Genomic DNA, 27,591 nt, shown 5'->3' with positions numbered 1-27,591 from the left:
ATAGGTAATTTCAGTTAATCTTACCAGTTCATCTATGTCTCAGAAACATGATAAATATTAATATATATAAATATTAATGAATTACTGCATATGAGGAAGAAAGACATAGAATAATAATCTTGAGAAGAGACATCAGTATTGCAGAATCTTTTCTCAGACTTGCCATCCACAGTCTTCATCATCAAAGACATTGCACAATTATCATCCTGTATGGTTTGGGAAAATCAAAACTTGTTTGCTATTGCAAATGCACACTTTGAAAAGGAGCTTTTCTCTGCAGTTTTTTAAATGTATGTGAATTGAAACAGGAGTTTATGAGGACGAACGTGGCAGCTTATATGTTTATTATGAATATTTCAAAGACCTGATAACATTCCTATTCATCCTACTGAAAGCACACTAAAAATGCATTAGAAGTAATGCTGTAAAATAATGGCTCACTTTGAGTAATAAATCTTCACTGACAGAGGAATGTAGTGGTTTGGGGCATTCCTTAATGCGCATGTTTGGCAAGTAATGCTATATCTTAAAAGAAGACCTCAACTGTTGGGATCTTTGCAAGTGGGTCAATTATGTAACAAAAGAGACCAATTTATCACATGTCTAAACTAAAAAGGTTACCAAGATTCTGCCTTACATATGTTCCATGACAAAGTTTGGTTCACAGTTCTCTTAACTGATGAGATCATTAGCAGCAGTGTATGAAAGACTGCTGGAGGAACAACAAAAGAAACCTGTACCAACAGTTCCAGAAGACCATGGTATACCTTCAGAATACATAAATTTCCTTTAGCAGTACCAGTTCTTAATGTGAATCATTACTCCCCGCTACTGGTGCTGAAGATCTCTAAGAAGTTGCATCAATTCCTTTGCTGTCAGGCAGCTGACATTTTCTAGAATCTCCAAGGAATCAGATAGGAGTCTCAATTTAAAAAGTTTATTGTTCTTGTTAACTGTGCATCATTTCCTAATTGAGAACCATGGAAGAGATTACTCTGAGACAAATGAGCTTGCTACTTCAAGATTATCTTTATCTCTACAAAAGAAACAAAGCAGTGGTGTGCAAATATATACCCATATATACACCTATAGCTCCAGAAATAAGCATTATTTTTGAGAGAGTACAGCCATGTGGAGTTAGCTCATTTAAATATGCCTATATATAATCTACACTCATTTAGCAGATAATAAGGTTTGTTTTCCCTAGGTGGTAACTGAAAGTTATTTCGAATATCCAGATTGCCTATTCTGTGGCAAATTTAACATTTAAAATGAGAACACAGCAGCAGTATAAACTAGAAGGTCTAATATTAGCGTATTCAAATTAAATTTACATCAGATATTTATCAAGCACTGTACCACATATACACTATGAACAGCAAATATTAAGGAAAACATTACTGCACTTATATCTTGAACACTGAGCCAATCCCTACCATCATAGGAGGCAAGAGCAAAAATGCAGAAGGATATAACAAGTGTAAAGAATGTTCATTGGAGATACTGAATGGCTTGGATACATGGAGCAATTAAATAGATTAACTCTTTGCAGCTTGGCATATGCAAGATTGGTATTATATGAAAGTGGATTAAAGTTGTGAAAAGAGAATGACTGCTCACCCTCTCCTTGATGTAAGGGTGAAAAAAAAAATCAAAGTATTAGGCAATGGGTTTAAAAGAAATAAAATAATACCATGACTCATGGTGACAGTAAGGCTTTGTATGTTGGAAACTTAGTGGATAATCACTAAGGAATGTTCAGAAAGGAAGGTCCAAAGAACCTGCACAAACATGCAGCCTCAACTTGCAGCAGAGAAGCCTGTGAATGCAAAGCGCAGGAAATTGAATGCATACTTTGCATTTGTTCTGTTTTTGCACTCAGTCCTACAGTTTGATCCTGTCCTGTGCACGACATCACTCATTTTTCAGAATGAAAATTTTCCATTGCTGTCTGGCAGTGCAGGCTCTGCCTCCTCTCCTCAGGCTAGCAATCAGATGTGCATAGTAACCAGAAATGAAATGCAGCCAAATCTTGGAGAACACCTACCATCAGTCATTCAAGGCAAGGTTAAGCTTCCTGATTATCCCTGGGAAAGGAAGCTGAGGGAACTATCTCTTGAAAGACAGCACTGTGTAGGGCCAGCTCTAATGCTCAGTAAAAACAAAATAATCATTAGGCCCCTTAGGCCCCTTCACACTCCTTAAATATAGAAATAAAGGATCTTATCAGTGGTACCAAGACCACAAAAAAGAGATGGGATCTAATGGCAGCCCTCCACACTGATGACAAAAATGACATCTCAACGGAGGAGTGATCTTCACTGGTGGGCAATTGCCATGTTACCCACAGGTATTGTTTATAGAGGTGTAATTTACTAAAACAGATCATCTTCAATCCTAAAGACAATAAGGAGATTATAGTTAGTCTTGCAGACCATGTAAGTTCAGAATTCCAGGGTATCATTCTGTATTCCATATATATGGTTTAGTGCCTGTGGTAGCAATGGTAATGGGAGGATGGTTGGACTAGATGATCTTGTAGGTCCTTTCCAACCTTGTGATTCTATAATTCTATGATTCTTTGTATGTCTGTACATTTTATTTACTTACACAAAGCATTTCAGGAGGCACAATTATGAATTGTTATCACCAAAAATATACAAGCTTTTTTGAGACGAAATTTCTTGTAATGCAAGGTGTTGTGCCAGAAACTTCTTAAATAGTTTGATTATTAACCAAGCTGAATAACACACATATATATATATATATATGTTGGTACTGGGAAGATGAAAAGCAAGTATCTGTTCTTTTGAAGCCATTTGAAAACAGTACAAAGGTTCTAGGTAGAAAAAGCAAGTATTTGCTAGGTACAGTTGGAAGTACTGTTCTTTAGTAATGTAATTACGGATGGCACAGCAACGCATTTGAGTTTTAGAAATTAAGTTTCATTTTGACGTAAAACAAGAGTAAGGCTTTTAAAATCGAGAGAAAGAAGAAAATGAACACCCTGAGGATTCAGTGTTGCCAAGAGTCCAGGATATATAATAATTACAAGTATTATTCAGAACATTTCAGCATTCCAAAACAAACACTGCATTTCCACATCCCATTGTAAAGAATGACGTTCTTATGTCTAGCTCTGTTTGTCCTAAGTAAAATCCCAATGACACTCACCAAAAATCAATCCATTATTTTTGTAAGACATTTCTGTTTGCAGGTGATATGACGATAACTAATTAGCAACTGATAATTAGGAATGTTAAACTACTATAGTTCAACTAAAATAAAAGAAACTGATACAAAAGACAAATGATTTTCCAGCAATTTATGATCTTTTTATAACAAATTCAGTAACTCTGGGAAAACAATCTGTGCTTTTTACTTCAGTATTTCCCTTGTCAAGGTTTACCTGAAGAATTACCGAGTTCTAAAAATGGCTTTGTTCTGAAATGTCACTGATAAGGTAACCTAAAAAAAGAGAACATTTTGGCTCTGATAATTAAACCAGAATTAAAATTAATCAAAAGACTACAGGAAAAAGTAAACTTCTTTGAAAAGTATGCAAGTGTAACTAGAAACAAACCCAGAATATTGTGAATAACAACAAAAAAATGCACTATTTCCAATTAGTTTTGCTGGAATTGTATTGATACACTTAAAGTTCTCTAAATTGAGACTTGAAGCATACAGAATAAAGTATACAGAAGTGAACTAGCTTAAAAAGCCTCTCTGCCCTACTTGTTAGTCCTACCTTAATCTGTGCAAAAGGTCTGTCAAAGTTTCCAACGTAAAGAAGACCAACATTCTGGGTGAGAAGCCTAAAAGAAAAGGAAAAAATATTTTAAGATATCACTTTACATCCATAACCTTTTCGCATCTCCAACAGTTGTTACTGAACTCTAGCAAAGGGCCCAGGCTTGTTGCAATGGCAAGAGCTACCGTTGCAAACACGATTACACAATCCTATGCGAACCAGTACAAAAACAAAAGATGTGCCGTGCACTGTACCATGTGCACTGATTGGTAGCTTGCTTTTTCTTGTCCAAAAAACCCTTGATCAGAATAATTTAATAGACCCCTTTGTGATGAATGTCACTCAATAAGACACAAAAACAGCATGTGTCCCCCATTTCTATTTATTAGACACCTCAGATACAACAATAGAGTCAGACTAATAAACACGCACCCGGAGCAGCAGGCTTAAGAGTCAACCAGATCAGGACAAATAAAAGCATTTACAGTGATACGAAAGCACCAATACAAGAAGAGAAATAATAGAGAATCTCTGTTATATTGTGTAATGGCTTCCTAAATAGAAAATGTCAGACCTAGTTTGTGCTGATTATTCTCTTCAACTCTTTAGGGTCATTATGGGCACTCCCAAGATTCGAAGGAATGGTAGGATAAGTTGACTCAAAGAAATGTTGGTGCTACTGGACAAGTTAGCCTGATTTCTGCAGATATTGGGCAAGTCAGAGTTGTTACTACACCAGCTCCAAATACCCAAAGGAAGCAACTTTAAAGAACAGGGAAAAAAGACCACTGCTGTAGGAAGGCAGTCAGCTAAAGTTGTATGAGGGAGTGTGCTGGTCAGTCTGGGCAATCGCTAAACATTCCCCTTGCTAAACAAAGGCAAAGAACTCATCCCCTTCAGGTAAGAGGCTCCAGAAGCATTATGCTGATGTAGACACACCTGTAGGGAAAATTCTTTGACTGCAGAACACTGAAAAAATTTTTAGTTTGATTAAAAGGGACATTCAGAGCCCATCGTTTTCATCAGTAGTCCCAAGTTTTCATGTAGTGCTTGCTATTAAACATTTTTTTTTGTTTTCTTTGATTTTATATTCTGTTCCCTTTAGTAAGACTTCACACAGTCTAAATTCTCTCCCTCCCCCTACCTCGAGATTGTCAGTAATTAAATAAGGGTGTGTGCATTGTGTTGGTAAAGCGTGACTTCAAACGCATCTCTTTCTTAGAAAATTTATGTTTTAAGTATACATATGATGCATATATATACACACACACCTTTAATTCACAGTGAAATACATGCTTTTTCTATATATACTCTGGTTGTCTTTTCCAACCATTATTTCTCACCATCTCCAGCTCTATTTTTAGAAACAAAAGAAAACAGAAACTTTGATAGCAGCAAGTAATTGTTTTGACCTTCAATACACAACAAATGCCTCGTAGTATGATTTTGTAATTCTCTTCAGTTCTGATGGCAACGTAGATGACCTTAAACTGGCTCACTAACAGTGAGAATTATTGGAACTTAGCAAAATGGCAAAGTCAAAACATTCAAGTATTCACAACCGTAAGTAAGAAGTGTTGTCAAGTTACGTATCATCATCAAAATTCTCTTGTAATTAGATTATGTATACAGAAATGTCCCAGCTCTCGATAGAAATACTCAAAGGAATGAAAGAGAAGAAAGGAACAGAGCAAAACCAGTACAGTACAAACAGGTAAGCAGTTTTCTCACTTTGTTCATCAGCACGCCTGGCTCAGGCTGGCAGAGCTTTACTGATCTGCAGTATTGAAACAAAGTCAGGATGAAAATGTCAAATTCACTTTTACCCACAATAAATTAAATTCATTTGGAACACAGGTCTCTGGAGTTGAAAAAGTCTGTGTATTGATCAAACCTCCTAGGAGTATAAAGCAAATTCAGAAAATATTTAAAGCTTTTCTAAATTAAAAGAAACATACGGGAAGTAATTAGTAGAAAAGGTTAAAAGAGAATCCATGAAAAGAATTCACAGTATGTAACCATGTTAGAGAGAGGCACCTTAAAAAGAACTGCATATAATTTTTGTCAAGCAAAAGAATTAAAAAAGAATTTAAAAAAAAAAAATTGCCAGCTGCATTTCTAATAAGGGATATATAAAAAAAAAAAAAGAAAAGACAGACAGTTAATTATTCTCACTTGGCCAGTCTTCATGACCCTTGCTTTATCAGAAAGGATCATTACAAAGCTGAGTCTTGAGGATAGCTTTATTTGTAAGTAATGAACATTTAAGGAACCTTAAGACTGGTCTTTCCTGAAGACAGCACTGCTGTCCATGCTACTTAATTTGCTACCCATATTGTACATTCAAAGCTCTCACAGTTGAAATGAGCATCCCAATATGGTCATAATTTCACATCCTGAAATATTCTGGGCTCCTCCTCTCCCCCCCAAACAGCTTGAGCAATCAAAAAAAAAATAAATAAATCTCAATGTCATGACTAGTGAAAACTCTTTTACTTCAGAGTCATTCTGGCCAGCACAATTTCCTTATTTCAGGGACTGAACTCACACAGCAGCCTGCAGAGGCAGGTGGGCTGCAACAAGAGTCATTGCTGAAGCTCTGGACAAGCCAAACTACGGCAGGAGTGCAGGAGTGCTCACTACACCTCAGCTGCCTCCAGTGGAGGAATTAAAGAAACCGTGTGCCAGCGAGGAGATCAGTGGGGCAGGGGAGCGTGTGCCCTCATCTCTCCCATCACACTGAAAATACTTCTAAATTACTTAAAATTAACATTATACCATGAAACTTCAACATGTGTAAATTGATATGAATATTCCCTCTTAATGCTCTCAACTAATGACCCTGGTAAGTTAGGCAACATTTACCTTTGAAGACTTCCAACAGTGGTCAGGGTTAGTAATAAGCACTTGCATGTTTTCTCATGACAACATCTTCTTAAAATTGAAATAGTCTGTGTCTTACCTAACCTTTCACATTTGCACAGTTCTGTTCTCCACACCCCACTGGCAGTACTCAAGCCTTGCCAGCAACTGACAGCATTGACTGAAATTTCAACACCAACCTATGAAATAGTGGTGATGATTTCACAGTGCAATTATCATGTTTGAATTTCATATTCAAATAAGTACCTTAAAATTATGAGAAACAATCATAAAAAATGCAAATGCCTACAGGCATTTCACATATAAGTACTTACAGTTTAAAATACGTAGCGATATTCAAAGTTGTCTAAACTAATCGTATTTGTTTATAGATTGCAACATATTTCATTTGTAGCATATTTCATTCAATTCATTATCAATATGATTTCTCTTTTTTTTCTTTCCCATAAGTAATAAAAAAAACAGAATAAAGGTAGGAAACAACACTCTAAGGAGCAGTAGTTCTTTAGGACAAGCTGTCCATGCATAAAATCATACAACCCCCATGCTCTTTCCCATACACCGAATTGAGCAACCATCTCCCTAGACATGCCTATCAAGGCTGTAGCATTATGTTTCATAAAAACATTGTAACAAAATTTATTAGGACCAATCATTTCTGATTTTTGGCGATGTAATATCAAAGTCATAAAGACCTTCCATGTACCAAGAAAACACTGCCAAATGCCTTCTTTTCTACATTCAACATCCTAGATTTGGCCTTTTCTATGATCAAAAGAGTAGCCACTTTCAAAATCTCAGCTGCAGGAGCCAGTCTGCAATGGATGGTGACTGCAGGAGTCAAGCACAGAAATACAAAAAAGAGGTGGCACTAGAAGGGGGGTAAAATGCAAATAAATATGGGACAAGATTAAGGAGGAGAGAAAACTTGGAATAAGGAAAAGTAAGGCAGCAGGGAATCTGGCAAACGACTAATAATGAGAGATACAAGAACACGACAAGGCAGCCCTCTGGACTGGAAAGTACTGGAAGAGAGGAGAAAGCTAGGTGGGTTATGGCTGTGAGAGCACAGGGACTGAGTGACCACAGAGCTCACCCTCCTGAGAACAACTGACCTTGTTCTGGGAGCTGGGACAGTCCCATGCCCTCATCCCCTTCACACCTCCCACTGCCTTTGGCCATGGCAATCCTTGGGCCCTTAGCAAGGAGCTTCATCAGGATAGCTCATTTCAATGAAACCTGACTGCATTCACTTCTCTGCATGTCTATTCTGATAACTCACCAATAACTGTCAGATAGGATGAAGTGGCTGCTTCAAGATATTCTCAGCAAAGACTCAGGCACATCTCACTGCCGTACAAATGCTTCAGCCACCAAGTAGTGCTGCACAAAGGCAGAAGGTTGGCATGAAATAGACCCCGCATCCTGTTGGCAGCGTGGCCTTGAGGACATGGCTTGAGCAGGAAGAGAACCCTCAGGGCTGCCTGTCGTACTGCAAGGCTGCTCTGACCACCTAACGGGGCCACACAACACGTCGATCTGAATACATCTGACCAGTTCATACATGAACCACCAGTGAGATTCCCTCTGGACTACGCAGTGTGGAAGGCTTCCGCACAGGAGCTCGCACAGAGGTAGGGGAGCAAGGGGAACCAGGAGCCGCTGCCTCTCACAGCAGCGAGTTACGGCAGGCGAGCTGAACGCGGTAACTTGCTCCTGTGCGAGGCAGCAGCTCCTGTGCTTGCTCTGTTGCAAGATCATTGTGTTATCATGCAGGAACGCAGTGCTGAGATGTGTGGTCCCAGCCAGCAGTGCACAGGTCAGACAGTGTGGGAGTGAGAAGCAGGGCATGAAAAACACAACATGTGCAGTAGAGGGGCTGAGGAGATGTAAGGGAAATGGCATCAGAAGGGTGGGGAGTGCTGCGGGAAAACAGTGAAAAATGAGCAGGCTTGAGACATTTGGTTTTTCCAAGATGAAAAGCTGCATGAAACAGGCAGCAGGAAGCATGCAGAGCCGCCTCCAGCCACGCTTCAGTTATTCACTATCCCTCTGAAAGAAAAAATGCAACTTCTTCCTTATATTTCAAAAATAATTCTCATCAAAATCCAAGAACTTAGAGCAATTTATCAAATGGTATCTTGTAGCATCTGTTTGGCAATTCTCAAATTCAGCTTCATGGACATCGTGGTTGATGAATAGTTCATTATTTCACATAAGTCACTAGATTCAGTTTCTCTGGTTTTGCTCTTGACTGTTGCTTGCTCTTTTTACTAGCTCTTGCAATCACCAAAAAGCCTGACTTCAGATGAGCAATGGTCTTACGCATTCTATTCTTTTCTCTCTCTTGTTAAGCTTGTTAAGTGCTACAGCGTACCAGCAAAGCTCTGTTGGATCTAACATGGCTTTCTTATATTGTACAATCAGACAACTATTTGAGAGTATCCAAGACTGCAGAAACTTCTGAAACTCAGCTACATGCTACACATATTTGTTTGCACTTCCAGTGCTGGTATAGCTGGAATTCACTGCTGTCATCGAGGGACCAGGGGCAGCATCTATAGGTGTGATCTGATCTGCTCCTGGAAAGAAGTCTCTTCAGGCCAGAGAGGGCATTTTCTGGTTGATGAGAATGGCAGACCGATACCTCAAACACTTCTGGGATCTGCAGGGAAGAGACTTCACCCTAGCAGATATGATTAACAGGAATATCGACTCCACTGATGAGACAACAGGGTTAAGATGCACGCACTAATTCCATTTTGCAGCCAGAAGCAGTACCAAGTGGCTAAATGTGCCTGACGGTCTGACCTAACAACTTCATCCTGCACATGCTGCCAAAAGACATTTACAGTCTTCACAGAGTTCACTGGTAAAAAGATTTCAGTCCAGACAAGATGTGTATCAAGTGTGCATTAGGTGTGAAGCAAAACCAAATGAAAAACCAATCCTGACAGCAGTGCTGCTGACCCTTGTGCACATCCATAACTTTATTGCTAGGATCCTCTCTACATATGCATTAGTGAATGATTAAGGCTGGAATGGGGAAAAAAAAAAAACCTGCTTAAAATATAAATTGGACATTCAAATACAATTTTAGGAAAATCACCGTGGCTGCTTTCTCATGCTGAAACTCCACATTTAAAATAACTATATAATGGAAGGTTAATATTAGTTATTATCCAAAAGACTTCACATTTCATTTTAAAGTAGGCCTTCTCCATCATGAGAAAAAAAAAAAAAAATCCATTGCAATGCTCTGTGTATGCTTTTAACTACATACAAAAATCTTTCTTGATGCATTTTCACATTTCAGGCAGGAATAACTGTTGTAAGTTAAAATTAAAAATGAACAACTGCCCTGAGAACAGAAGGAACATCACTGCAAGTTCAATAAATGTATTTTCAAACATTATTTGAATGACTTTGACATATATCTTTGAAGATAAAGGTAACTTTTACTTAAGTTTACAAATTTTGGTATTCCTTTATACAAAGAAAGAACATCATTACTGCATACTGTGAAAAAAGCATAAATAAAGCATAATGGCACAGCAGAAAGGATGCCATATTCACACAGTCCTGCTAATGTCTCATTAATAAATATTCCGTATTTATCCTGCGTTCACTTGAACTGTGAGGGAAAATACTTCACTGTGATGCAGTACTTTAACCATGGAAAGAGAAGCAGTTTTTTACACAGTTTAGTAAACTGTAATTTGTATTCTATTATGGCAGTACTGTGAGTATAGTTTGCTTCTTCCTTAGGACAAACATTCCCTGTTGCTTTTCAACTCTTGGAGTAATACACTGAAGGAATTGCAAGAAAAAATAATCAGAAAAGCATCCACGATTCTGTGGTTGATACTGCATAGAATTAACTTCATCCAACTTAGAAAATAATTATTTTAGTATTTTATTTCATAGACTAGCGTAACAATAGCATAGGAAAGTATAACACTAGATTTTTTTAAAATATGGAAGTGCATATAAAGGGATCCAATAAAAATCTAAGAAGGCCAGTATCAGTGCATGCACAAGCTTGTGAATTTCAGCTGAGATGCATACATGGTTAGCAAACAATGTGCATCGAAAAGTAGAAAGTGCCATTGAGAGTATGAAGTACACATACTCAGTATGTTCAGAGTTCATTTAAGCAGTAATGTATCTCACATGCAGAGTACTGACAATGGAAAAGCAGGGGCTTCACATACAAGACAGAAGAGCTTTTGCCAGCACTCTACAGTGCATTTATGAAATCCCTTTTTTAGGTAATGGAAGTATTCTGACACAATCTTCTTTTACTCATCACTTATGCACGAAGAGGAAAATTTTGACGGACAAGTATAAGCCATTTCAATGTAATCCTCCTGGGAAATAGCAGACAAATAGATTGTATATTCAATTTAGGACATTTTCCCTCAAATCAGAGTGCATACCAAAAAAAACCAACCACCAATGAGGCAACTAGAGAAGACACTAAACAGAGCTACTTACATAGTAAAGGTGCAAAATAATTGTGCTTGGACTCAGAGAAGAAAAAGGTTGGGAAGGGATACATGTGTTAAACAAAAAATAAAATACGGAGATTGTAAATAATTTTACAATGTTAAACTCATCTCTGCAAGAAAACCCCCAAGGAAATTGAAGCACAATCTTTTCACTGCACAATTTCAAAACTTGCAGAATATCCCAAGACAAGCTAATGGTGACAGCAATTAACATAATACCAAAGCAATATTCATAGGGAAAAAAATGCAGAGGGTAGCTCAACTCGGAAATGAATTCAACACCCTCAGCTTTCCCACTATGGTATTCCAACAGTGTAGGCTATTAGTTGTATTAATACCCATGCTGCTTTCTGAACTAAATGCAACTTAGGCAAAAAATATCAATGTTACATGTTTATAGCCCTTCATAGGAAGAGCTCCTATGCTTATCACTTGAAAGGCTTCAAGGAATTACATCAATACCTACAGTAAATCACTGTCTGTCATTGGCTATTGATGGCAGTAATCTAGGAAGTGACTGAACCCTGAAAGGCATACTGCCGTGAACAACCTCACCACTGCTATGTACCAAACCCAATAAAAATGACATTTACAGGGCCTGAAACGGTAGAACAGTGACCTCACATTTGAGGTAATGGTCTGTAAGTTATCCTGTTATCATGATCAAAAAGAATAAACTGAACAATATCAAGGTTTACATTGATTTAGAAGACTTTAATAAGCATTACTCTTTCTTGATTTTTTTTTTTAAAGTTTTATTTTGTTTGGGGGTGAGATTGTATTTGAATGCTTTGCTAGACATGGGGAGAATAAAACCGTAACATCTGACATTTCCAAAAGTCCTTCTTTTTGCTTGCTGCACTTATGCCTACTGTTGGTTATATTTTAATGCTTGCCCAAGCTTTGCCTTGTGAGCAAATCACATAAAAAAGCATTTTGATAACTTATCCATAAAAAGGAGAAAAGACAAGTAAATAGAAACAAAAAGTACCCATTAAATAATCATGCCCATTCCTCCACCATTATTCCCTGTAGTATAATGAGCAATTTGGCCACGCTGGCCATAAATTATCTGAAAAATGAGGCTGCTTGCCTTTTCCTTTGGGAGGTTATTACATAGTCTGAGGGATTTCACTAATAGAATCTATTTCTGACGGTAAACCTCAATTTTTCCTTCTGAATATTATGCCTCTCATCTCACTGAAATGTAGGACAGAGTTAGGAACCATTCCCAACTCGCTGAAAGACTTCCTGTGCAGTGTAGCGGCTCTGCCTACACTGATCCACATCTTGCACAGGAGCAGACACGCATCAGCAGTGGATCACGCTGGAGCAGTGCAAACATACTTTCTAGTCTATTCCATAGCGTTCTTTCATCCTGGCCATCTTTCAACAGAGATCACAACACTACCTGATTCAACACAGTTTGGTTAAAAACTGGCACGGCAGTGCTAAATTCTGCAATAGGAAATTTCAATACATAAGATGCCTAATTAGATATTCCAAAGTCAAAATAAAGACATCTCAAGTGTCTCAGGAGCTACTTAAGAATAATAGACTTCTAATAAAAACTAGAATAAATAATGGAGATAAAGGTGATAAAATCTCAAGCATATCCAAGTACAAATCCTGTAAAAAATGTGAGATTCACTTGATCATGTGAAAATAGGAGGAGCAACTAAGGAAGAAAGAGACACTGCTGAAAAGCTGCTGACTTGTTTTTCCCACAGAAAAACAAACAAAAACACCACCAAGTCAGGGATGCTACAGTTTTTAAGTTACCAAAATGCCTGCAGAAATAGAGGTACTAAAAAAAATGCTTTGAGGATGATTCAATAATCAAGGTGAAATAAACCACCAAACCCAGATGCAATTTATCCAAGCTTTCTGACATTTCTTGATATGAAGGGCCTGAATCACTAGTAACAAACAAGCAAAGAAACCAACATCAATCTAGCATCTAAATGGGCTAATTTCTGCAGCCTTCTTGGAGTTGTGCCCTTTAGCTCAGCTTTGTTCAGCATGCCCACCTTGGCCATGTGTGACTGCACTACCGATACGGTTGCACATCCCCTGCCCTCACACTGTGGCTGCATCTGCTTCTCTTTTGATCATCTTAATGAAAGAGTGCTTAAAAAGGAGTGGGGGACAGGAGAGGCACCACACTGGCATAATCGATTCAGACAGCCAAAAGGCTTCTGTTACAGTCTCTCACAGTAATTTACTATTAAAAATAAAAAATAAAACTAGGCAGTAAGTACTCTTATATGGAAAAAGGCTACTTACTATTACGGATCAAACCTTGATTAAGAGACTGGAGAGGCAGAATAAATGGTCAGTTTTCATCTCAGCAAAGGCCAAGTAACTATTCAATTTGCGTAACAGACTGTTTAATATATTTATTAGAAATGTGAAAAAGTCACGAACAGAGAAAGTCTGCTGATGAAGCAAGTCACGGAGCAAAGGCAGGCAACTTTAGCTAAATTGCAAAGTTCATCACTTTGAGAGGAAGCTGATGCCGTATTTACAATCACCCACATAATCTTAATATTACTCTCCTCTGCAGTGAAAAATATGTGCTCCTGCACATACGAATTACAGAATTAAATCAATTCCTTAGGATTAATTAAGGAATGTATCATAGCGTATATAAACCTGGCAACTAGAATTCTCTTCTCTCTCTCTCTTTCTCTCTCTCTCCAACATTCTGAGGCCCAATGAACTTTTTTCTATGCAAGGTTTTGACATTCCTTTATCCTTGGCTTTTCTGTTTGTCACTGAAAAACAAAAACAAAAAGCCACAGAACAAACTTACACTAAATCAACACAGCAGAGCTGGAAATGCAAATATGCAGCCATTTTAACACAAGCTGTTACTGCTGAAAGACCGTATTTTGGCAGGAAAGCTATAATGGGCCGATCTCATCCAAGCGTAAACTCTTCCACTCTGCCGTTCACCTGTCAGGGCAATTGCTACAGAAGTTTCCTGATTTTTCCAATCCAGGTGTGGCACAACCTCGTGGCAGTCCCAGACACTGGCAGCTAACGGTTCTGAGGGAGACAACCAGGTCTTTCTGCACATCAGCCACATTTAGAGAGAACTCTTCCAAAATAAGGAAAAGGCACTTCTATACCCCATGGAGGTGGCTCTTACTGTAAATCAAAACACTGAGGGATTACTGATGCAAAAGTTTTTCAGAACATGAATTGTAAACCATTCTGAACCAAAGCAGAGGGTATCCTAAATAAATTAGTTGGCAGCAGTATCTTTTTGCTAATACAGGGCAAAACAAAGATGGATCAGGTGATCTGCACTTTCTTTCTCATAACGGAAAAGGGGTAACTGAATTATGTCAAATAAGGGAGAACTCAAACCTGATAAATACTTCATCACAAAACACATCATTAGAAGGCAGCTCATTGATGATGACTTGGTGTGAAAAAGTAGCAAGAACAGAACATGTACATGCGTAACAAAAAATATCTGGAAGATCATTTTCTTTAAAAAAAAAAACTTAAAAAAAAATTGGTAAAGAATATAAAATTCACTTGGCTACCTGGATCACAGATATGACTATTATGAGAATTCCAACCTCCCTATTGAAGATGCTGTGGTAAAGGCATCATAAAACAGCAGTCTTAGCCATAAGAACATGTATTGCCAGACCACTTTAAGCAATTTCTTTTTCTTCCTGTTTCCCCACACCACTTTAATGACTTATTCAGAATACTTTATTAATTAATCATGCACAACCACAAAATGATTGAATTGCAGTACCATTTAGGTACCAGCCCCTGTGAGACCATACAGATTGCAGACACGAAGTGTAGCACGTGAAGGACAAAGAACTCCTTGTTTGGAATGGGTGTGACACACACACAGCTCCCATCCAGCCAGGCGCAAGTGCCACCAGCAGTGTGGAGAAAACCCCATCTGTTACAAACAAACCTACCACCCAAAGTGAGGCAGGAAGGCTGTCATGAACTCTGCTGGCTGCTTCCCTCTCATTTCTGAAACCGCACGGACGGTGTAAGACTGAGCTGCTCCATTCATTATAAATCAAGTTCCACGGCATACTCACTGTATGAGTTTTTTATGAACTCCTTGTCTTTTACAGAAATTCTTCAGGTAATAAGAATACTTCATTCTGCATTCCCCAGTATGAAGAAACACAGCTGAAGTGTTTTCCTTGCGGTGACAAAAGGGTCAGAGTTTTCTCCTGCTCAAATACTGCTATTCTTACCTGTAAGGCTGCTTTCTCAACAAGGGAAACCTCTGCTCTGCTATCAGGGTGCTCTGAAGTGTCAAGTCTCTTCCTGTCCTCCCTCTCCTCTTTGCTTTTCTTCCTTTACTTCTGACTTGTAACAGTCAGCATGCTGCTCTCCTAACTCTCTGCCCCTTGGTTTTGTTTTGCCTTTTAAGATGCCTATCTCCCTCCAGGATATTTTGTGCTCTAATTCCCCTTTCTCCAAACTTTAGCACCCCTTCTCCTAAGGTTCCCAAATTTATAGGGTAGCATACTCTCCATGGAGCCCCCAGACAAGAAATGGGAACACATTGGGTAATGCATTGGTAAGAGGGCATCTTGGGCTGTGCTGAGAAACAGAAAGGCTACCAGCCATCAGAATAGGAACAAGAACCCTTCCGTGGTACCTCTGCTCCACAAACAGCATTTGCCTCACTGCAACAGCTCCCATGCTGAGAACGCTGTTCCAGTCTCTCCTCAGCCCTCCACAGAATTATAGACCGGGGCAGCCCAGCTACTAACAGCCCAATGTCACCCCAGTGCCCCAGCACTTGGGGCTGCATCACATCAGAGCTTCCCTCCGCCACCCTCAGAAATCTGACCTAGACAGGTCCACTTGCTTGCTTAGGCCAAGGGAGAGGAGCAGAAAGCAGCACAGCCTTTTCCTTGCAGCTCAATCTTACCTGTAAGTGAGCGCCGCATAAGAAGTGGAGACAAACAGCCTTACTGGGTCATCTCCAAAATCCTCCTCCCACTACATGCATTGTAATTTTATATTCCTAAATGAAGTCACAAACAACCAACTCAAATCAGTAAAAAACCCCACCTTTCAGGTAAGGTGGAAATCAAAAAACAAGCACAAACATTACTAAAGGTTATCTGCAGCAAACAAAGATGAAGAAAGAAAGAAGATACAGTCAAAGCAAAAGAAAGCAAGCATGTAACAGGCACACGCTTCCACAGATTTTTTGGTCCAACATAACCATTTCCTAAGCATTTTGTGTGCAGTCAGTAGTCCTAGTCCCTCTTTTTCAATGCCAATTTTTTAGAATTAAAACAATTAACTTGATTTGTGATAAGCTCTCCACAGTGTCAAAGAAGCTGGGGCCTGGGTGACAAGCACCCTGCAGAAACGTATCCCTCTTATAAAAGGCAAGAATAAAAGGCAAGAAAAAAAATAATTGAATCCTTCATAAAAACAGCTATATTATTATTACAGAATGAGAGTGTCTTTTCACTTACAGTCCTTAATCATGAATTTTTATTATGTAGGGCACAAGTGAAAGAGCAGTTGTGATTAAAAGCTAACTGCATAGGACAAAAAATTGGTTACTTCCAGTCTGATGAGATCTGATAACTACTGATTTAACTGGTATCAGGATGACCTATCTCTTTTTTCATCTAGTGCTGAAAGGATGTATGTAACGTAAATTATTAAGGTATTAATTAATAAATGTACAGTACAGGAGGTTTTTGTGTTCTTTTTTCTTTTTCTTTTTTTCCCTTTTGCCTCCAAGAAATCATTTTTACTGCAAGCAATTTTACATGTCATTTTGGACTATATTTTATCCTTGCTAAAAAAAGTCTGCAAGGAAATCAGTGCAACATTGTTCAGCATATTTTGACTTTCCAAGCAGATGATACTCAAGGCAGTAATATAGGCTACCTGCATGGATAGTAAGCCTTTTCAGGTAATACGGTTAACCGCAATTAATGTCTGTTATAGCAGAAAAAAGCAATTCACACTGTTTATTATAAACACCATGATCTTAAATTCAGGTCTGATTTAGGGTAAGACAAAGCATCTAGGACTGGTATCACTGGAAAGAAAAAGGACTGAAGCACATATTTTCAAGTCAGGAGAAAGGTTTTGATGCAAAATTCGGTCTTTTTTTAAAATATATCATATAAGCATAATAAAAAATACTGGCTTTTTCCACATCTTACCTACATCTTCAGATTATTAGAGAGAGAAATCTACCAGATTATTAGAGAGAGAAATCTATCAGTATATGTGAATGTAATTTTGGTTGTTTCATTAATATCCTGTGCATTTTAACCAGGATTTTAATCACTTTGGTGTAGGAACTAAGAACAAATAGAATGTAATCATCTGTACCATGAAGAAAACCCTGAAGACTTGCACACAAGAGGAAGAAAGGTGAATGAATAAAACTTTAACAGTAACACAAAACTGAGTCTATATAGGAACAGTATCCTATAAAAAGACAAAAAGGAGAAGCTTGTAGAGCACATACTCCTTTAACAGAGTACATGAAACCTACCTATTAACACGTCCCTGCTGTCAAGTTTTCAAACAGCTAAGAAAACCAACAACAAAGTGTCTCTTATCCTCTTTTACAACCCAGTTTCCTAAGAGAAATGCAATTTAGGAGTGGTAGGAATTACTCCACTTACCCAGCCACAAGTCTGTGTTCCAGCACACAGCCCCTGGGGTCCGTTTCCTTTGAATGCTGGAGTTCTCTGCTACATTTTAAAGGTAGAGGCTAATGACAATGGCATTACTTTGAAAACTCCTACCATTCTACATTTTTTTGTTTAATATATTAAATTTCACTCTCAGACTATTGCTTTGATTTTTCACATCCAGCACCTGCATGGGAAGAAGACTTATCTGTGATTGACATAAATTGTGCAGAAAAAGAATTAACTGCGTGAGCACATATTTCTCTTCTTGAACCAATAAAAGAACATCTACCAGACAAAAAATCAGTTTGAAAACTGAAAAATCAAGAAATCCTTTAATCGCTTGGGAATTAAATAGATCATTCCATTCTTTGGACCCACTTTCAAGACTACCTTTTTACTACTGGACAACAAACTGTTGCTTCTTTCAAGCATGAATCACTCAGGACGACGACAGAAAGCAATTTGATATTTGAAAATGAAAAGAAAGGAAAAGAAAGCATTTTCCTCAGGACCAGAATGCAAGAAGAGAGCTTTTTGGATGAGGTAGGGAACTGGTGAGTTATTCCGAAGACACCCAAGCTAAAGATTTCTGAGTGAGGAAAGAGTGCAATCTCCCACTCAAGAGCTTGAATAAGTTACAAAATTTTCCCTTATCCAACTTTTCCAAGCTTGCATACACACACAGTACAAACAGCTGTCCTGCAACTGTCCCAGTCAATCCTAGAATCATATAATGGTTTGGGTTGGAAGGAAGCCTTAAGCTTATTTAGTTCCAACCCCCTGCTATAGGCAGGGACCTCTAGAGCAGGTTGCTCAAAGTCCCACCCAGATAAGGAGAGTCAGGCTAGATGCACTTTTCATTCTGTTTGAAATAACAGTTATTCTTCTCTATAGGTTATCCTTTCTCCACTTAGCAGTTTAAATAAAACTCACTTTGGTGTAAGTTTGTCAGTGGTATCCCCTTACACAAAATGCTGGTACGTTTCTACACAACCTCAGAGTTATGTTTCATTAAGTACAGCAAATATGAGTAGAAAGCTGCTGTAGCTACTGGTAAACAGATTATTTCAAATGAAGGCAAAGAGAGAAGCTCTATAGAATTAAAACCTGGAAGGTTTCCCCCACTCCATCTCCTTCCTCAGCTCATCCAATCTCACCACTAATAACATTCCATAACTTTTCTACATCTGTCTTTGTAGGCCCCTTGGCAATTCAACTTGTTTTTTTGTTAGAAAAACAACTGCTCTTCCTGTTCTAGAGCACAATATAGCCATTTTAAGTTAAAAACATATCTGTGGCCTTGGAGCTATTACAGCAGAAGAACTAACTTTAAGTGGCCATAATATTCTCGCACTTCTGTCACAGGGCTTTGTTAGAAAAATCCTTTCTGTGCTTTTACACCTTGTAATAAATTTATATCACTTCAAGTCTTCAGGAATCAAAGGAATAATTTAGGTAGAGCAATCACAGAGGTATATTTTTTGCATTAAACTGAAGTACATAACTAGGTTGTGCTAAAGATATTCCTTTCATAAAAGACTGCAACAGAAAAGGGACTCTGCAAAGTCTACCTCCGTCGCATCTTATGTTGTGGATTTTTAAAGTTGTTTAAAAATCTTTCTGTATCAGCTTTCACTTAAAAGAAACATCAGTTTCATAACACAGCTTTCAGCGACAAAATCAAACATTTGACCAAATGCTATATAAAATCCTTCGGGAAATGAATGATTCTCAGTCTACCTAATGAAAAGCAACAGAATAGACAAGGCTGTGTAGATCCTTAAAAGAAGGATTTTTTCTGTTCTAGTTAGGGCTCATTCCTGTTCCTCAGGCTTGTCAAGTAAAAACCTACTTTGTCAAGGAGTTTAAGCAGTTTTTTCCCATGTGTCTGAAGCCTAGCATAGCCTGTAACCATTTAAAGTTTTTTTTTTACTGGAGTAAAGCACTGGACGCTCATCATGTCACAGAGTGGATGCAGGCATGCCTCTTGACTACACAGGCTCCATCAAACCAAAAATTCATCAGAGAGAAAAAAAAAAACCAAAACATCAAAGAACCTTAAACCTTAATTTTATCTCCAAAAAAGGCAGGATATTACCTTCAGACATTTGGAGTGTGCGTATCTCTGAATATTACAAAAGGAAACAAGTGGTGTATCATACATGAAAGACTCTCTGTTTAATGTAAAATAGATACTAAGGTAAAAAAACAGAAATTATCAGAGTCTGAAAAAAACATTCATCACTTCCTATTATAAGGCTGAGAAACAGAAGAAAATGTAGTTTTAATCATTCAGTTTTAATGACATAATTTAAATAACAGAAGCTTAATACCTCTGCTGTTATAATACTTCCAGTTATTTTTCATCTGTCTCAGCTGGATGAAAGTATTTGCATGTCTCTGATACTCAAATCATATTCCAAAACACTTCTCTTAACATTCAAATAAATTGTGGATACTTTTATCAAAGTGACTGTTGTGCAGAACTGTAAGTACAAAGACCTTGGGCAGTGAAGACTGAGCTCTCTGCTTCTCTTAAATGAGTTTAGAAAGAACAATGGCAATTTCTGCATACAGATCGTTAGCATCATAAATTAGTAAGTCAGAAGAATTATTAATTGAGAAGGGTTCTTCTATTAGTTGAGAAGGGTTAATCATGCCCATAACGATTGTTTCCTCCTGGAGGGGAGAGAACAGTTCAGAGCCTTTACTGGGTGACATCCACTTCATTTCTGAGTTAGCTTGTTCTGCTCTGCCCCCCACATCCACTGATCTCCTACCTTTGAATACCCACCTTTTGGCAGAACTTTGCACTGTTTAATAAAAAGATTAGAAAACTGAACATGTGAGAATTGATGCTTTAACACTCACCAAAGGAGCAAAGTGCTTTTATAGACGTTGGTCAGATGGCGGTTTGATATGCAAACTTGAGGGGATAAAAACACAATGAAGTTCACTACGCTACTGCACTTTTCTCATTCCAATTTTCTCTATTCTGTAAGTAGAGGTATACACATTATATTTCATTTCTAATATTTGCCCACAGTGCAATCTTTTAATTCTTTGTGAAGAAAAGGCTTTAAGTATGAAAATATCCAAAGATCATAGCTCTGAAAATATTTAGTACTTATAAGGGGAAAAAATGCCATCTGCTGGGTACAGCTGAGGACTGAGAATTTTTTTGTCGTTCCTCGCTAACATACTATGCTCCCTGGGAGAGTTCTCTGCACTTTGGATGTCATTTTTCCCCACTTTAAAAACTGATACAAATATCTGCAGTCCTTCTGGGAAGTATGTAATAGCTGCCTCATTAAAACAATGTCCAAAGCTTCTTATTCTCCTATCTCACCAACAGCAAGAGGTCTGACAGCAATGGACAAAATGACCAGCATATCAATAAGTGCACTTTTAATCCTTGCATTAGACGTTAGGATTGTCTTTACAATCTCCTTTACTTCACAAGCTTTTCTATCTCCACCTATCTAAATTTTATGGTTAGAGAATTGAATTTATCCAGCTTACACAAAGCAGAGCAACACACCACCACCAGTTTCCCTGTGCAGCAACACACAACTTTGCTACCATTCAAAAGCCAGCAATGGAACACTGGTTGCTACAGTACAGGTGCAGAACAAGTTGGCGATCTGGCCCTAAATGAGGAAAACATGGCACTGAAAATTATAGTGCATAAAATGGCAAAATATCCAAAAGAAGTCCAGAATGTCCAGTATAGAAATATATGAAAAGAGCCAAGTGTGATGTAATAAAATGGATTACTTTTAAAATTGACAAAAGCTACAAGGACAGAATTTCCTCCTGCGTGGTTACATATGGGAAAGAGAATTTTGTTTTGACTCATAAAAGCCAAGGGAAGTGTTTTCATTGTTGTTGTATTTACAATACAAAGAAGCAGCTGTCACCTGTTGTGTGTGTACATACACACAATTCACACTGAGGCACGTATATTTACAAATAAAATAACATGATTCTTTTCAAGTGAAACCGAAGCAACATACAGTATTGGAAATCTGGGTTTCAAAATGAAAATAAAGGCTTATTTCTCACATATACAGTGATGCTAAAAACGAAGTGGGTCCTATGAAGGAACACATCTTCCTTCCACGTGCTTAAGATAAAAACACTGAGGTAGATTTCAAAATAGAATTCAGTACGAAGCCATGCTTGTACTTCACAATTGCTGTCAAAAGACTGTTCGGTAAAAAGCGAGCAAGCAAAAAATTATGAAAATATGGAATTTTGGCCTTTATAGGATCCTCCTGTAGGAACATGCTTACATATGTTGCCAGATGGAACCAAATATCTACTGAAAGCTATTAATGGCTTTTGCAAAGCACTAGGTATTTACTCCCTGTCAAAGTGCACAATGCGCCTAAGCTTGATATCCAGCAGTCACTGTTCTTTTCCATACTGCTTATATAAATAACAAAATGGATTCTGCATTGCCATTGAATCATCGTGCCTTGATTATGCAAATTGGTCTCCTACAGACAGATACATGTACCTATAGTCTCAATGACTTTAATGTGTTTGTACAGGATAAGCATCTTTTCTCAAGAAGAGAAAAAAAAAGCTGGGTGCTTGCCAAAAAGATGGTATGTGAATTACCAAACCCATGGCAGATCCTAAGTCATTACAGTAACAGATATTAAAAATACAATGCACTTCCTCAGAATGCAAATGTCCCTTCAAACATTAATTTAAAAAAAATCATAATAGGCAATTACTTTTTCTTAATCAAATCATCCCAGCTTGAATAGCTATAAAACAAGAGAACACTGGATCATTCTTCTAAAAATAATGATGTAGGCTTCTTTTCTAATGTCTCTAAGGCTTTAAGATAAGTGGATGTACCAAGAGTTTCTCTTGGCTATCAGAGAAAATGGAACTGCTGATAATCGGCTAGTGTTCTAGAACACTACCACTGCATGCATACAGTATCTGTAACACTGACGTGGTAGAAATGCAAACAACCTGTATCATTTATTTTGTTGACGTGCTTTGCAGATTCCAAAATACTTGTGAATGCAGTCAGACACAAAAAGCTGGACCTCTATTTTCTAATCCAATTCCAAAACATTTTTGATGGTATCAAAGCAAACTGCATTGTACTCTTATGACTATCATGTATTATTTTTTATCTTTAATACATTCATTATTTAGCACTGAAATTGGTTCCTTTATGATTTGTGAGTTTGGTATTATCAGAGAATTACATGATAAATTGTTCAGAGTGAGACTGATGAAGAGTACAAAAACACATACAATATCTTTTGCTGTCCAGCTTGTTTGACCAACTCTTGCTGTGATAACTTTTTTTTTCTCTAAAACTTTGTTTTATTCTTTTTTGAAATAAAACACAGCATGCAAGGAAGTAAGCTGACTGAACTTTCTCTCCTTAAACAAAAGGTTCTTCAGTTCAAATACCATGGAAAACAATTTGTATTCTTACATTAGAGATCTGTAACAATTTTACACTAATGCTCTTTTTCAAACATGTTTTTAAATGTACCAATCTGTAAAGTAAAAATAACAATAAAAATCTCCAATTAAACAACAAACTGAAGCAAAGAAACAAATAAAACAAAACCTAATTGAACATTAATTAATACCTCGGGCAGTTCACGCAGGGAAAAACATTCTGGATTAAGTTATCATCTGCAACATGCTCACAGACTCTAACAAATACTCCTTGCCTGAAGATCACAGTGACTACATGCAAAAATACAAGTCAAAGAAGCTCATAACACTTTGTATTGAGCAGCATGTTCAATAATATTGTCTTTTGACTCCCATACTTAAAAAGTTAAATTATACTGGTACAAAAGAAAAATAAGTTCACAGATGAACTTCATTACATTGAAGATGTGTATCTATTGCTCATAACTTTAGCAAAAGGAAGATGAACACTTCCTTTATTTAAATTATATAGTCTTTAAATTATGCATTATTTAAAAATATGGCAAACCACCTGGATGAGGCTGCATGGGGTACCATCCAAACCGGCCTTGAATGCCTCCAGAGTTGGGGCATCCACAGCACCTCTGGGCAACCTGTGCCACTGTCTCACTATTCTCCTAATATGAACTTAAACCTCCCATCTTTATGTTTAAAGCCATTACCCACTGTCCTGTCACTACCATATCATGTAAAAAGTCAGTCTCCCTCCTGCTTATAAACTCCCTTAAGTACTAGAAAGCTGCAACGAGGTCTCACCTCATAATGCTCCTCTGAACCAACTCCAACAATTCTGCATCTTTCCAGAAATGGAGACTCCAGGCTTGGATGCAGTAGTCCAGACTGCAGCCTCACAAGGGCAGTGCAGAGGGGGATAATAACCTCCCTCACCTGCTGGACACCCCTCTTGATGCAGTCAAATATACTGTTGGCCTTCCAGGCTGCAATAGCACTCTGCTGGCTCATGTCCAGCTCTGTATCCACTAGAATCTCCAGTTCTTCTCTGCAAGAGTGAGAATTAACACATATCTGGGATTGCCCTGACCCAATGGCAACACTTTGCACTTGGCCTCCTTGAATCTCATTAGGTTCACAGGGACCAACTTTACAAGCCTGTCTGGGTCCCTCTGGGTGGCACCCTTTCATTCTACTGGATCAAGTGCACCATTCAGCTTGGTGTCATCAGCAAACTTGCTGAGGATACACTGGAGCCCACTGCCTATGTCACTGATAAAGAGTACTTGTACCAAGATGAACACCTGGGGTCACCACTCATGACTGGTCTCCACCTGGACATAGATCCATTGACCACAACCCTTTGGCAGGAACCATCCAACCAACTCTTATCCACTGAACAGTCCAGTTTTCAAATCCATCTCTCTCCAATTCAGAGATAAGGATATGGTGCAGGAGCATCTCAACGACCTTGCACAAGAAGTTCAGGTAAATAAGGACAGTTGCCCTTCCAGCTGTTTGTTATACCCACTTGTCTTATCCAATGCTGGAGAAGTGTATTCTTATGCATTTTGAAGAAGCTGTCCTTGAAGGTAAGCCAGCTCTCAGGCACCACTCTGTGCTTCAGGGGAAGCTGCCATTGGGTATTACCTATTTGCTTCCTGAAAAAGCCAAAACCAGCTAACCTGAAGTCTGAGATTATTTCTCCATTTTCTACCATCTTAGATTTGTTTAATGAGGGATGGCATCAGTTCTTTTCTGGCTAGTTCTTTTTGATACACAAGTGGTAAGAAGTATAAGCTACAAGGCTGAATATAAATTTTAGAATAAAATACAAATCCAAAGGTAAAATAAGACAGAGTATCCAAGACACATGATTAGCAAATTTTAGAGGAATATGAAACTTGGGAGCTTTTCTTGATCTCATTTACAGATAGAAATGGATCAAACAGAATGGTTAATCATTATGACAGCTGACACAAACCACAGCAAAGTCTACATTAAGAAAAAAAACAAGAAAAAGGGTCTACAAAACGCACAGAGCTACATTTACATTCCATTTAGCAAGCATATAAGTAATCTTTGGATTATATGAGGCAAAGATCTAAAAATCTGAAGAAATTAGTAGCTAAAGTAGAATATTTATCTGACAGATGGAGATTGCCCAAGGCTGCCACTTCAACATATAAAAAGATGAGGCTGAGTTCATTTTTGAAATCCAATATTTGAAATTCCAAGAGCATTCTGTGTATTAGTTTTGGAAGGTATGACATTATGTTCAGTATACCAGGGTATAAATAGAAGTTAGATTCAAATACTTACTTTGAAAACTACTTTAAAAACCTCGTTGAGAAAATATTTTAAACACCCTCATCTGATTGGTACAGCATAAATATATATCTAGATACTTTGGGTTTACTATACAGCAAAATCTACATGCTTTTGTATCTTCCATTGCAATGCCAAAGGTGAAAAATGCACATGCATATTTCTACCACAGTATTACCTGTGCTTCCACTTCCCATACAGCCAGACACTTCTTTCCACATATAATATTCTCTTTCAACCTCCTTGCACAATCCTACCCCTAAAATTGTCTGGATCTAGTAAGACCTGTACTTGAATGCCTGAAGATAACAGCTTAGCAAATTACTCATTTACTTTCATTTGCAACTTTTAAATTCCATAAAAAGCAAGCAACTTCGAAGCACGCACTTGCTTTAACAACAGTATGACTATAAATGTAGTTAATATATTCCAACCTGCACTCCTCCTGCTGTCATCCCAATGTTGTGCATCTTTGCATCTATTTGCAACATCTTGTCCTTATTTGTTCTGTAATTGCTGTGGGACATCATCTGCATTCTGCCTCATAACTCCACTGTACGTAAATGCAGCCCTAATCTAGATGGATCTCCAGAGGCTAGAGCAATATGGGATTATTATTTTCATCACTAAGGTACTAGTTGTAAAGCTCCCCTTCTGTAATGGATGACATGTGTAAGAACAAGTTGGCGTTCTTTGGCAACCAGCGTTCTGCAATCCAGTAAGACTGAAAAGAGCTCACAGCTCTAACTGGCCATTTATTGACCAAATAAAAGCAGGAACAGAAAGAGAGGAGGAAGCACAAAACACGGGTCAAACAAACCATACTGTCACCTCAGCATATCCTGGCTGTTTAGTTAACTCTCACCATTTTTCAGTTAGGATTTGTTTTTTCAAAGCAGAACTGTGAGGAAGACTGGCTCGTAAGGTGAGTAAGTCATCTTGTGACGGACAACATATCTATATGACAGCAAATCAAGACAGCATGGTTATTTTGAACCAGCTTTTTGTTTTCCAGATGCTCTAATTTACAGAACAGAAAGGACAACATGACATCTAACAAAACGAAGACATTCACTTGCCGGTAGCTATGATATCTGTATTTGGTTGTTGATCTGTAATTGCCAGTATAGCCACTGAGGCCTCTGCTGTCCTCAAATACATTGTATTTCATTTTGCATTTTTCATTACTCAACAATTTCCAAGCAAAAAAAACCTTTGCCTAAAACATGTTCCCTACCCCTCCCCCTACACCCATTCCCCATGTGGTACACTTTCTCTTGGTTACAATAAAAAAAAAAGATTACTAACAGAGTTGATGACTCTTTCAGATTTTATATATATATAATACATATATATATGTATTTATGTATGTATATATACACACACATTAAAAGAAGTAAGACTTTATCAGTATTTCTCTCTTGGAAGATGAGTAAAATTCCTCACTCTTTCTCATACCTCAAGGTTCTAGACAGAACTTTGATTATTCTGTGATACAAAATCATGTAATCCATTGACCCAGTAAGATATTTACTCAAAACCAATAAAGACAAAACTTGGCTTTTCACTTGATTTTAGCATATCTGATTCAGATAAAATTTGAAAGAATTGCACAGGCTAATTAAAAGTCTGGAAAAGGGAGCACAGGCATCCTTATAAGCTACTACCACAAAACTGGCGCCGTGTAGACATTTTCAGATGATATTTGTGACATTTAAAGAAGGTTCAGAATCAGCTTGGGGGTTTTATCTTTTTTAAGAAATATTTTTAAAGTCAGACATTTTGGGGGGAAAAAAAAGTCTCTACCTTTCAAAAAACGATCTTGTCTATAACTGAGACGTTGCACACAGCAGTTATATATATTTCCTTCTGACAAGGCCATTTAACTCAGAGACCATCTGTAAACAGTTGGTGAGCTTATGTCCCCGTAATTTTATTTTCCATGAGTATCATCATCATCTCAGAAAAACGCAAGGTACTGTTACATGATGAAAGGGCTTCACTTCAC

The 27,591-nt window shown here is 37.9% G+C and overlaps 1 protein-coding gene across 2 annotated transcripts in view; it reads right to left on the bottom strand.

Moving 5' to 3' along the window:
• Positions 1-27,591, bottom strand: part of RNGTT (RNA guanylyltransferase and 5'-phosphatase) — a gene marked incomplete at both ends in the record, with an annotated part of 187,671 nt that overhangs the window by 28,397 nt on the left and 131,683 nt on the right. For both annotated transcript variants that reach the window (XM_079532490.1, XM_079532491.1), the window contains one exon: positions 3,752-3,818. In XM_079532490.1, the coding sequence (XP_079388616.1) occupies positions 3,752-3,818 (67 nt within the window). The remainder of the gene's footprint in view (positions 1-3,751; positions 3,819-27,591) is intronic.

The sequence above is a fragment of the Tetrao urogallus genome (genome assembly GCF_951394365.1).
Source record: "Tetrao urogallus genome assembly, chromosome: 2".
Lineage (NCBI taxonomy): Eukaryota > Metazoa > Chordata > Aves > Galliformes > Phasianidae > Tetrao > Tetrao urogallus.
The sequence above is the reverse complement of the archived record's forward strand: the minus strand, read 5'-3'. Positions and strand labels throughout refer to the sequence as shown.